The sequence below is a fragment of the Dendrobates tinctorius genome, unplaced genomic scaffold (genome assembly GCF_039654945.1).
Source record: "Dendrobates tinctorius isolate UK_male_01 unplaced genomic scaffold, ASM3965494v1 ptg000208l, whole genome shotgun sequence".
In the NCBI taxonomy this organism is placed as follows: Eukaryota; Metazoa; Chordata; class Amphibia; order Anura; family Dendrobatidae; genus Dendrobates; species Dendrobates tinctorius.
Window position 1 is genome coordinate 1,678,749 of NW_027361875.1, and position 13,623 is coordinate 1,692,371.

At 45.1% G+C, this 13,623-nt stretch overlaps 1 protein-coding gene across 3 annotated transcripts in view; it reads left to right on the forward strand.

Annotated features, from left to right (window-relative positions):
- Positions 1-13,623, forward strand: part of SLC8A3 (solute carrier family 8 member A3) — a 463,850-nt gene that overhangs the window by 377,581 nt on the left and 72,646 nt on the right. For all 3 annotated transcript variants that reach the window (XM_073554155.1, XM_073554156.1, XM_073554157.1), the window contains exon 3: positions 10,091-10,194. In XM_073554155.1, coding sequence (XP_073410256.1) covers positions 10,091-10,194 — 104 coding nt within the window. The remainder of the gene's footprint in view (positions 1-10,090; positions 10,195-13,623) is intronic.

Genomic DNA, 13,623 nt, shown 5'->3' on the forward strand with positions numbered 1-13,623 from the left:
TCCATATATTTACCTATATCTAACTATCTATCCCATATCTATCTATCTATCTATCTCATATCTATCCCATATCTATCTATCTAATCTATCTATCTATATACAGTATCTGTCTGTGTAATGGAGTGTGGGTTGGACAAATGTAAAAGAGGAGGTTGGACAGAAATGACATCACAAATCTTTTTTTTGTTAAATAACATATCTTTATTTAGCTTACAAAAACGCATACAAATCCTCGGCAAAAATGCATCAAAAAAGCACCTGCGTTTTCTGTCAAGAGCTGCGTTTTTTTGTGCGGAAAAATCCGCGGGAGAATCCACAATGTGTGCACTTACCCTTAGGGTATGTGCACACGTTACAGAATCTGCTGTGGAATTTTCCGTGCAGATTTTGCTAAATCCGCAGGTAAAATGACCTGCGTTTTACCTGCGGATTTAGTGCATATTTACTGCGGATTTTCTGCAGTTTTTTGTGGATTTCCCCTGTGTTTTGACACATGCGGATTCCTATAATGGAGCAGGTGTTTAAATCGCTGCGGATCTGCACAAAAGAAGTGACATGCTGCAGTTTTGAAAAAAACTTGCATGTGCACTGCGTTTTTCATTTTGCCTTCACTTTAATGCTACTGTACTCCGCAGCAGTTTCCGCAGGGCCAAATCCGCTGCGGATGCGCAGCAGAATCCACAACGTGTGCACATACCCTTAGGGTCATTGTCTTGTTGGAAGGTGAACCTTCGGCTAAGTCTGAGGTCCAGAGCACTCTGGAAGAGGTTTTCATCCAGGATATCTCTGTACTTGGCCTCATTCATGTTTGCTTCAATTGCAATCAGTCGTCCTGTCTCTGCAGCTGAAAAACACCCCCATAGCATGATCCTGCCACCACCACGTTTCACTGTTGGGATTGTATTGGGCAGGTGATGAGCAGGGCCTGGTGTTCTCCACACATACCGCTTACAATTATCACCAAAAAGTTCTATCTGCGTCTCATCAGACCAGAGAATCTTATTTCTCATAGTCTGGGAGTCCTTCATGTGTTTTTTAGTAAACTCTATACGGGCTTTCATATGTCTGGCACTGTGGAGAGGCTTCCTTCAGGCCACTCTGCCATAAAGGCCCGACTGGTGGAGGGCTGCAGTGATAATTGGACTTTGTGGGACTTTCTCCTATCTATCTACTGCATCTGTGGAGTTCAGCCACAGTGATCTTGGGGTTCTTCTTTACCTCGCTTACCAAGACTCTTCTCCCACAATTGCTCAGTTTGGCTGCACGGCCAGGTCTAGGAAGACTTCTGGTGGTCCCAAACTTCTTCCATTTGAGGATTATGGAGGCCACTGTGCTCTTAGGAACCAGGTTGAGTACTGCAGAAATTCTTTTATAACATTAGTCAGATGTGTGCCTTGCCACAATTCTGTCTCTGAGCTCCTTGGCAAGTTCCTTTGACCTCATGATTCTCATTTGGTCTGACATGCACTCAGGGCCTGTTTTAGGCAAAGTGGGGTCCTAGGCAAAAGTTTAAAATGGGGCCCAAATGCTCACATAATTCACATCACACAGAAGCATTTCTGTTGCATTAACATGCTTTGAGTTCTGACCGCTAAACGAGTGTGATCGACAATATTGAAGTCGTTTGATGCTTGTTTCCCGGCCTCTTTACACCAACTGAGAAATAATTATGGGAACAGAACAATCACTATTAGATCAATCTGTCCCCATACTGTATCATGTTATCCCCACATGGTTTTTTTTGCCTTCCTCTGGATCAACATGTTAGGGCAAGTTAGGATAGGATATGGGTTGAACTAGATGGACTTAAAGTCTCCCTTCATCCTTAATTACTATGTTACTATATATAATGCAGCCACCTCACAGAGCATAATGCAGCCACCCCACAGAGTATAATTCAGCCCCCACAGAGTATAATGCAGCCCCGCCATAAAATATAATGTAACACTCATAGAATAATGCAGCCCACCTCATATAGTATAATGCAGCCTCTCCACAGAATATATGGTAGCCCCCTCACAGTATAATACAGACCCCACAGAATATAATGCAGCCATTCCATAGAATATAATGCAGCCCCCTTATATGATATAATGTAGCCCCCCCCATAGAATACAATGTAGCCCCCTCATATAGTATAATGTAGCCCCCTCAGAGTATGATGCAATCACCCCTCATACAATAATAATAATGTAGCCCCATAGAATATAATACAGCCCACCTCTTCATAGAATATAATGTACCCCCCATAGAATATAATACAGCCCACCTCCCAATAGAATATAATGTACCCCCCAGAGAATATAATTTACCCCCTATAGACTACAATACAGCCCCTATAGTCTATAATACAGCACCCCATAGACTATAATACAGCCCCCCCATAGAATATAATACAGCCACCCCCCATAGAATATAATGTAGCCCACCATAGACTATAATACAGCACCCCATAGACTATAATACAGCCCCCTCATAGACTCTAATACAGCCCCCCAGAATGGCCCTACAGTACAGTACTCACTGATATATTAAAAAAAAAAAAATCCTCACCTCCTCCTGTCTCCGGTGTCAGATGCTGCACTGTCCGGGCCCGACACACAGCGGGTGCGCGATGAAGTGACATCATCGCGCACCCGCAGTTCAGAGGCAGATAGGAATGATGGGAGAGGGAGCGTCAGCTGGCCATCTCTCCTCCATCATTGCTTTGAACTGTACCGGGGTCTATGACGCCGGTAGAGTTAAATGCGATGGTGGTGGGGGGAGTCGGCGCTGGCGGCAGGTGATGTGCCACTAGCTGGGGGCCCCTGGGGGAGCGGGGGCCCTTGGCAGCTGCCTGGTCTGCTTGCCGCTAACGCCAGCTCTGCATGCACTGTGAGCTGTGAGGTCTTATATAGACAGGTTTGTGCCTTTACAAATCAAGTCCTATCAGTTTAATTAAACACAGCTAGACTCCAATGAAGGAGTAGAACCATCTCAAGGAGGATCACAGGGAAATGGACTTAAATATGAGTGTCTCAGCAAATGGTCTGAATACTTATGACCATGTGATATTTCAGTTTTTCTTTTTTAATAAATTTGAAAAAATTACTACATTTGTTTTTTTTCCAGTCAGGATGGGAGCAGAGTGTACATTAATGAGAAAAAAATTACCTTTTTTGAAAAATTTAAAGGGGTCTGAATACTTTCCGAAACCACTGTATAGCAATTCTTCTGGAAAACTCTTTTCTATTGCGCATTTACCTCTGTGACTGCAGATCATCTTTTTCTCACTGGAGGTTTAGAAGTCTGAATTTTATATTTATTTCACTCTTGCTTTAAATGGAAATTACCTAAACTTAAGCCTCCGTTACACATAACGATGTCCCAGCGATCTCACCAACGATCCAACATGATGGGATCGCTGGGACATCGTTAGGCTGATCGCTGGTGAGCTGTCACATAGACAGCCCCAGCGATCAGGACCAGCGATCGCTTGTCTCTCACTGCCACACGCAGGGATGCGTGCTGGCCAGCGGGGGACCAGCGATCAAAAAACGACCCTAGCCGATGCTGCACGATCAGCGATAACCGGCAGGGGGGCCGGTCGCTGATCCCCGTCACACACAGCGATCTCGCTGGCGTGTCACAAAATCAGCGATCTCACTAGCGAGATCGCTGTGTGTGACGGGGCCTTTACACTGACTTCCTAGTGAGCATGTGATAGGCTTGCACAGCAGCCAGTCTAAGGCTACTTTCACACATCAGTTTTTTGCCGTCAGGCAGGATCCGGCTATTTTTAGAAAAAACGGATCCGGCATAAATTTTGGAGAACTGTAGAAACGGATCCGTTTTTCTGCCGGATCCGTCTAGCAGGGTATATCTGTTTCCTGGGGCCTGGCAAATTGGATCTGAGCATGCGCATACTTAAAAAAACGGATCCGGTGGCTGGATCCGTCTTTTTCTGGATCCGGCGCATTCCGGCGCCCATAGACTTTCATTGTGGCAAAAAGCCGGAAGCGTCGGATCCGGCGCTTCCGTCTTTTTCGCCGGAGACAAAAAATGTTACAGTAGCCATTTTTTCCAGACGCCGGAATGAGACAAGTAGCCGGATCCGGCAAAAAACGGATGAAACGCAATGCCATCCGGCGCGATCCGGCGCTAATGCAAGTCAATGGGGAAAAACGGGATCCGGCATTGCATTTCGCCGGATCCGGTTTTACAAAAAAAAGCCGGATCGCGCCTGACGGCGAAAAACTGATGTGTGAAAGAGGCCTTAGAAGGCAAAGGTTACATTAAGGAGGGAGGGAACAGCCTGAAGCAATGATAAGACAGGAGGCGTGTCTCAGAGTAACTGTGGACACTGTGGTTAACCAGTAGTCACTCATGATTGGTCTAACATAATAAAGTGGTGCTAAAAAGTAGTCTCCAAGCTGTTGTAAACAATGAAGAGGCTGCAGTTCTTTCACGATTTACAATAGATGGCCTATCCTAGAGATGAGCCATTCTTTTCAAAATGCTATATAACCCCTTTAACTGTTTCCTTCATTAATCTATCGTCAAGTCATGACCTCAAAGCTCGTAAACTTACACTACTTTATACATTTTTTTTGTACAACTAAATTGAGAAAGTCAACTAGTGTCACCTGCTTGTTTTGTGTCTGTACAAAACATTCTCTGGCGATTCAACCTATAGAAAGAACAGGCTACACCGGGGCAATGCACTTAGGCTGCATTTAAACATCTGTGTCTCGCGGACCGCCCGCTGGTCTCCCAGCCCAAACTCCGCAGACTCATGGGAATATGTGAGGCTCTCAATGTCAAGTTTAGGTCAGAAGACCCGTGGCCTTAATCTGATTTGCAGGTCCAGATCTGGCACATAGAGTGGGTCACCAAGTAAGCAGCTATTTGTACTCATAGTGCAGATTTAGAGGAGTTGTTCCGCTAGGATAACCCAAGCAAAAAAAAAAAAAATCCTAATTTTGAATTCATTTTGTAAAATATATCTAAAATGAATGTTGGTCATATAATGTCATTTCAGGTTTGTACTCTTCTTCTGCATCACTTCGGAAACTTTGACAAAGCACAGATGTCAGGTTACCGTGGTGCGGGTATATTTCTGTCTCATGGCAGGTAGAGGTGCAGCGTGAGTCATTGCCTCCTAAGCAAACACAACACACAATAATATTGTTTGTGCCAAGAATGCTGTGATTGACGGATGTACCACTCTGGGGATCTTTCTCCATTACCATCACTAAAAATAGGTTTCCGGCCCATGGCAACAGGTACAGGAGAATTATGTGCAGGGGAGATTTCCTGAATATCTCCATCAAGCCGTTTATGGTCCTTAATTTGATATATGTTGTCAATTAAAGACGTGTTAATCATCATCCAAATGGTTTACAGTTTGTCTACAGTCGCAGGCTTGAAAGGTTCAAAATGTGAAAGTGTGCCAGATAAGCAATGCTGTCAATTACCACATGATTTGTAGATGACATCTGTACTGATCTCTTACATTACATTTTATTTGTACACTGTTCTTCTCATCATCTGGCATCCATGCAACCTTTCTGCAGTAGTAGATGGACACAGAAGTATAGAAAGCTAGACCTGTAGAGCCCATAATTACCCATCAGAAATTACTATGTGCTACAGTTCCCTAATGTATTACAATTCATACATAACAGGCCCTCACCTACCATGCAAGTGGCAGAGGGACCTATGGGTTCCCTCCAGGAGCAGGACACAGGTGTGGATGCTTCTTCTGCACCAGCTATAGGTAGGCCACAGATTTACAGTAAATATTCTGCCTGGTACCATCCATGTAATTATAGAAATATGTTATGTATTACTTTTTATGTAGTATTTATTATGTGTACAGCCTACATGTTCTTCACAGCTGTACAGGGAATACTGATATCAACAGTTCATACACCATATGGGTATGCAATATAAACTCCTCAACATTGACGTTACAACACCACGAAGGTGTTTTATTCATTATGGAGTGTGAGCACAATCTGCAGAAATCCCTGCACTTAGAGCTTTCAGTGAGGTTAATAATGGTTGTCTGAAGATTGTTTTGCCAACACTGAATGCACCTGGACACTCAAATCATCAACATCCGCCGCTGGCAGCTCCTAATGTACATGCTGACGAAATGTCCCAGATGAGCTTGACGGGAGACAAGTCCAGAGACGCTGCAAGGCCATAGTAGAACTTTTAGGCCACACAGGGTGTTACAATTACACGTGCCTGGCGCTGTCGTGTTGAAAAATGGCTTCTGGGAAGCTTCGAAGAAATTACTTTACTGTACAACTAGTTCCAGCACTAAATCAATGTAAGGGAGAGTTGTTAATGTATCTTTAATGAAGGCTAGAGGGGTCCAGCTACCATACATTTTAGTAACCTACACCATGATCTCAGGAGTAGGATTGGTGTGACTTTCCCTCGTAAACGCCTCTTCATGCATGACTTCCCATAAGTTGGCTGCAGATGGAGGCCAGAGGCTGGAATGGAGGTCTATCCTCTTCAGCAATGAGTCACACTTTTGACTTGGACACTGTGATTGCTTGAGATTGATCTGGAAACCACATGGGTAATGCTTTGAAGGGATCTTCATAAGGAAACGTCACATTGGTTCTACTGCCAAGATTATGGTGTGGGTTGACCAAATGTATAGTAGCCAAACCCCTTTGGCCTTTATCAGAGGTACACTAACTGCTCGGCGTTGCATTGATTGATGGATGAACCAGAGCTGTGGCCATTTCTCCATAGTGTCCCAGGAGCTGTTTTGCTTTTTCTACTGTGAGCAGCCTAAATGTACTACCATGTCCAGCAGGGTCTCTAGACTTGTCTCTCATCGAGCACATCTGGGACATCATTGGTTGGCAATTACTAAAGGAGCTGCCAGCAGCAGGGGATCTTGAGGATCTGCCCAAGTGCATTCAGCACTGTAGAACATTCCTCAGATGACCATTAATAACCTAATTGATAGCAACTGAGGCTGTAAGTGCTGGAATTTCTGCACATACGCCATAGGAAAGAAATTGAAATATTTTGAAAACTTTGTTTTCATTTTTTCATCATCTGCATATCATTAACATGTCTATCCATCCTGTGATTTCCATAATTTCAAGACTTTTCTTTCTTGGTGTTGCAATTTCAATGTTGAGAAGTGTAATATACAATATAATTTTTAGCTACTAACTGTCATCTATACATTTTCAACTTTCGAAGTTTAAGGAAGTTTTATGTGATCTTTCTATAAGGCTGGGATCACAAATGTGACTCGAACGAGTCTCGCATCTTAATACCCGGCACTACCAACGGCACTTGGGAGCGGAGTGTGCGGCTGCATAGAAATACATGCAGCCGCACGCTCCGATCCCAAGTGCCGGCGGCAGTGCCGAGTATTAAGATGCGAGACGCGTCCGAGTTTCTCGCATGTGTGACCCCGGCCTAATAATATAACACTTTAGTGGTCCTCATTAAACCGGTTTCAGGCCTCTGCAGCATTGCTGTTAGGCGTCAGGTTTCTGCGTCTGCTCTGCAGGAATCCAGTCCCTTACATTCTGCGGTCTCCTGCTGTTTTTCTACCACAGAGGAGATTGCCTTGCAGCAAATCTCTCCAGGGGCTGTCCCTCTGTCCTCCTACTGAGCATGCTCATAAGACGATTTCCCATTGGAGATCAGGAGTCATGTGCTCAGGTCCTGCTCCAGATCTCATTGGTCCATCTCGGAGATCTGGAAGCTTCCGGAAGGTCCCAGCTGCTATAAAAAGCGCGCATGGCCGTTCCGCCATGTGCTAGTATAGTCTCTAGTTGCTACTGTGTGAATGATGATGGATGTATGATTCTGGTGAATGACTCATTTGAAACCCCTTCCCTCTGATATTACGTATGTGGACAGGGACTAAGCTTAGAGTCAGCGCCAGCGCACCACTACTACATCATCCACAGTTGCTAACGTCCGACATTGCGCTTGGGTACTAGCTTTGTTGTCTAGCGGCAGTGTCCTACGCCGCGCTGCAGTTGCAGCCCTCCTTGGCATCCGTAGTTGCGACGTCGCACGCACGGTAGGTCTAGACGGACGCAGTTCCGCTGTCTTTGGCTCTGCTCCTGTGACCAGATACTGTGTGTGCATTTACTCTGAGTACTGTGACTCCAACAGGCTCAGCCTTATTGTATTTGTCTTTGTTGGCACCTCTGTGACTTAACAGAGATTGCTCTGTGCACCTGGGTGACGTTTAACCCACGTGCGCATTTCCGCCATATTGCTTGCCTGCCACCACTTAGCAGCAGTCACATCATCTACTGCACGGTGGACCCCGAGCGGCAAACGCACTTTATTATTATTTTTATTTAGTGCGTTCCGCCGTTCCTAACAAGTGCTTTCACATACGACACCTGACTGCACAATCGGTGATTGACTGTGTTGGTCATCTGAATGATTTTTTTCACTTGACCAGTAGCAGGACCGGCAGGGAGCAAATGACAGCGCTGGAAGAGTTATAATTTAAAAGGTGAGTTTTTGGGGCAGAAAAGTCTGACATGTTTTTCAAATGGAATTCATCTCCTTTTTTGGTGGTGTTTTTTTTCCTGAAGAGGTTTTTGAAATGTTAAGTTTATTCACAGTAGCCTTTTAACATTTTATTGTTAGCTCTACAGTCGATTTTATAAGAAATTTGCCTTAAAGGAGGTTTTCTTTTTGTAGTGGAAAAAAAAGCTCGCACAACCTGGCATATGAACAACAAAGTGGGTTTTAAATGATATTGAATGTAAAAAGTATTCTAAGAGCATTAATATCTGTTTTTTTGTTGAGGATTTTGGAGCTGATCAGATTCCAAATCCTCCTCAAAAAACCCCGTGTGAAGCTACCCTATGGTTAAATGTGCTGTAATAGTGAAGCTACCCTAAGGTTATGTGTGCTGTAATATGTGCTGTCACGCACATATTAAACAATTTCAGACAACCCCTTAAAGCACTTTGAAGTTTGGCAAGACCAGTGACAAAAATAAAAACCCCATGATGTTATTGCCCCAGTTGTAATCAAGCTTAGGAGTTCGATTTTATAACCTAACCTTAAAAAAAATGAAGAATACAACCCCTTTCTTTTAATAGAAGGCATATGGGTATCTGAGAGGGCTGCCCTGCTCAGGACCCTTCTCTATGAGCCAGAATAGAGAGCTTCTCTAGAAGGTTAAATGCACAATTTTGACATCTAAATTGACCTGCTGTGTGGATTTTTAAAGTAAGCAGCCTGTTAATTTTCAAATTGCATACTGATTTTAACGCAGAAACGCTGCAGATATGCTATGGATACGCAGAGAAAAATCAGTATCTAATCCATAACGTGTGCATGAACCCTGACTAGAGAGGAGTAGGTTTCCCAGCTTCACCGTCCTTTGATGTAGCATATATCACCAACCCAATGGACCGGTGATGAACGCTTTAGGCTTCTATGTGATTGGGCCTTGCAGCACTCATATGGACCCACCAATATGTAAATATTGGCCTATATTGTCTAGTTATTAGATTCTTGAATATTGCTCTTATTTCTGACCAACTAACATCCCGAACCTCCTAAAAACATAAACTCTGAGTCCATGGCCTATAGAATCCAAAGCTGGTATCTGATTGTCGCTTTTGGCAACAATGCCCATTCAGACATAGGAATGAGGCCTGTTATTGTCTTCTCTATCAGTTTGTGACATTTTTCTTATGCTGTTAGAACAAATTTAGCAATTTCTTGTGAGTTTTTCTTTTTCGAGATCATCAAAATTTTGACTTTTCGATAGTTTGGTTGGAAATATTGCGTTACAGTTTGCTAGAAAAGCTTCATATGGCAAGGTTCTGGTCCATCTATGTCAAGCAGAAGATGAATCACCAGTCTAAAATACATGGCAATGTTTTGATCTTGGCTTGTTCCGCGCCAACAATCTATAGACGCAGAGTTTGGTAATCTATGGCTCTCGACCCATAACCCAACCAAGGCTGAAGGGCCACAGGTTGTCAAAGCATTTTCTAGCATCTTTAAAAGGGTGTCAAACAAGGTACAAAGCTCTGATACTATTCCTATATATACTATTCTTTCTCTTATGTCCCAACAGGAAAACGATAAGGGTAAAAATAATAGATGAGGAGGAATACGAAAGGCAAGAAAGTTTCTTCATTGCACTTGGTGAACCGAAATGGATGAAACGCGGAATATCAGGTGTGAGCAAGTTACTACCACCCCCACCTAAAAAAATAAACCAGTAACCAATTTTATTTTATTTTACCTTTCGCTATCCGCCTTCTTTTTATGTTATCTCGATCAAAGCTATCCCATCTTCCTCTCCTGTGTATTCCCGCTCTCACCATTTTTCGGTCATCTACACCTTAGCTCATTTCGTTCCTTCTCCGCTTTCTTTGACATCATTTTCTGTTAATCCAATTAATTTCTGCGGATCTTTTCCTATTCATCTATGCTGTAACCGTTTTACTGCACAACAAATCACATCAATGAGATAATGTGGTGCATGGCTTTCAGACGCTGTGTAGTTACTTTCTATGCTGTTCGGTTTACTTTGCCAGGAACGACGTCTGTTTCAATGATGGAATATTCTGTACAGAAGTGGAGCAGATAAATGAATGCGTGTACTGTGTGGAACTCTTGTATATGATCCCGATTTAGATTGCTAGTTCTCGTTTCTTTTTTTTTTATATTATATTATCCTAACATACTTATAATAAGGCCGGGATCACATTACAGTGTGTGATGCGAGAAACTCCCACGAGTCTCTCGTATCAACACCCGGCGCTAACACTGGCACTCAGGACCGGAGCTGCAGCTGCATAGAAATACATGCAGCCACAGCTCCGGTCCTGAGTGCCGATGGCAGTGCCGGGTGTTGATACGAGAGAGTTGTGGGAGTTTCTCTCATCATACACGGTAGTGTGATCCCGGCCTAAAGACTCATACTCACTTGCGAGAAACTCGGACGAGTAGTCTCGCATCTTAATACCCGGCACTGCCACTGGCACTCGGGAGCGGAGCGTGCGGCTGTTTGTATTTCTATGCAGCCGCACGCTCTGCTTCTGAGTGCCGGCAGTAGTGCCGGGTATTAAGATGCGAGACTCGTCCGAGTTTCTCGCATGTGTGATCCCGGCCTAACAGTTGGCTTACGATAGAAAAACCATTCATGGGTCTCTAAGTTAGCAGAAGGTGTCCCCTAATAACGTCAGTGATCCTCTTCGGTTCCCAACACGGTATAAAGTAGCTAAAGAACCTTTTTAAAGGACTTTTCGCCATAGGTAAAAAGCAGCAGTTTACAGTAGTAGCCAAGTAGATGATATTTTGGAAGTCTACTTATTTTTTTCCTTGCAAATTTTAAAGATCAAAGCTTTTTTCTTTTCTTCAAATATGCAACACGTCAATTTTTTCAGTGTTTTTCACCCATACAAAATCGTACGAATAAAAAAATATGCACAAATTTTAAGCAGATGTTTTCATGCCAGCACTCTAATTTTTGCTGCAGAAAAATGTGTTGCAAATGGTTAACATGTGCAAATACCCAAAAGTCTTTTTCTTTTTTTTTTACTCTGGAACCACATCTCTTAGGCTATTTTTTCAGTGCATCACCTGGTGGCAGCTCCATCAGGAAATACACCCAACGTATAACTCCTATAGATGGCAAAAATAAAGTAAACCGAGCTCTAGCCAGAAAACTGTTGCAAAGAGGTTCTCTTTTTTAATAATCCTACAGCCTTCAGTATGCAAGCAATTATCGAAATGGAATGGTATGCTCCAGGGCTGCCACTAGGAATTTCGGGCCCCATACTGGCAAAATTTATGGGGCCCCCCTTGAGACTCAGCCCAGGCTCCACCCCCAGTTCCGCCTCCACCCTAGCTCCTCCTCCACCACGCGATCCTTCCAAAATCCCACCGCCCTTTCTTGGAAAAACGGCTGAGTTTCAGGTGGAGACAGTCAACATGCTGGTACTGTGCAGCAGCGTCTGTGCTGGCTAAAAGGATAAGACAACGGCTGAGCTGCAGGTGGAGATATTCAGCATGCTGTTACTGTGCAGCACAGTCTGTGCTGGCTGAAAAGATAGGACAATGGCTGAGCTGCAGATGGAGACAGTGAACATGCTGGTACTGTGCAGCACAGTCTCCTGGCTAAAAGGATAGGACAACGGCTGAGCTGCAGGTGCAGACAGTCAACATGCTGGTACTGTGCAGCACAGTCTGTGCTGGCTAAAAGGATAGGATAACGGCTGAGCTGCAGGTGGAGACAGTCAACATACTGGTACTGTGCAGCACAGTCTGTGCTGACTAAAAGGATAGGACAACGGCTGAGCTGTAGGTGGAGACAGCCAGCATGCTGGCACTGTGTAGCACACTCTGTGCAGGCTAAAAGGATAGGACAACGGCTGAGCTGCAGGTGGAGACAGTCAGCATTCTGGCACTGTGCAGCACACTCTGTGCTGGCTAAATGGTTAGGACAACGGCTGAGCTGCAGGTGGAGACAGTCAACAGGCTGGTACTGTGCAGCACAGTCTGTACTGCTGACTAAAAGGATAGGAATCGGACAACGGTCGGCTGAGCTGCAGGTGGAGTGGAGAGACATTCTGTGTCAGGTGCATGGAGTCCAGCATAGCCCCTTCACGGGAATGAGTCACAGAAATGAATGCAGCAACAAGCTGTGTGTCAGGTAGCAGCTACAGAGCCCTCTCCTCTGTATAGGCCAGGCATGTAGCAGAGCTGTGTGTGTCAGGTAGCAGCTGCAGAGCCCTCTCCTCTGTATAGGCCAAGCATGTAGCAGCGCTGTCAGGTAGCAGCTGCAGAGCCCTCTCTGTATAGGCCAGGCATGTAGCAGAGCTGTGTGTGTCAAGTAGCAGCTGCAGAGCCCTTGCCTGTGTCTGCACCAGGCATGTAGGACTCAGCCAACACGCAGCATGCCTATGGACGCTGGAGATTTGTCCCCCACAGCCCCACTCCCGCCCCATCAATGATGAACCCGGGCCCACACACACCACCGGAGACGTCAGAGAGAGAGACAGACTGAGACACAGACAGACTACTTACCCTGCCGCTGACTCATGGCTCTGCATGCCGTTGGTCTGCGCCTTGCCGTCCACCATCTTCTGCAAGTCCAACTGCTCCCACAGCCTCCCAGTTCCACGTGGTGGCACACTGCAGCTCCTCTGCTCCGGGAATGAGGAAGTGGAGCAGAGCAGTGTGTGACGTCAGGTGAGGGTGGCGCTGTGGCTGGCTTGGACCATTGTGCAGGGGAGAGATTGCGGTGCTGGCTGGACTATGGTGCGGGGGGGGGGCCCCCGAGAAGCCCCGGGGGGCCCAGCAGGCGCTGGATTTTGATTAAAACTAAAGCTAGAGAAGCCTGAACAAAATTTAGGTAGGCCCTAGCGCGGACCAGGCAGCCAGCGTGCTCGGGCCCCCCTAGTCACCGGGCCCCATACACTTGTAAGGGCTGTCATGCCCTGATGGCGGCCCTGGTATGCTCCATTCTGGCAGTAGATTGGTGATACCAAATAGGTGGCGGCACATTGTCAAATCCTCCACCTGGGCAATAAAAGACTGATTGCAGACAAGAACATGGAGGAACTCGGGGTGGAGGTAGAGTAAAAAAAAAATGTCAAT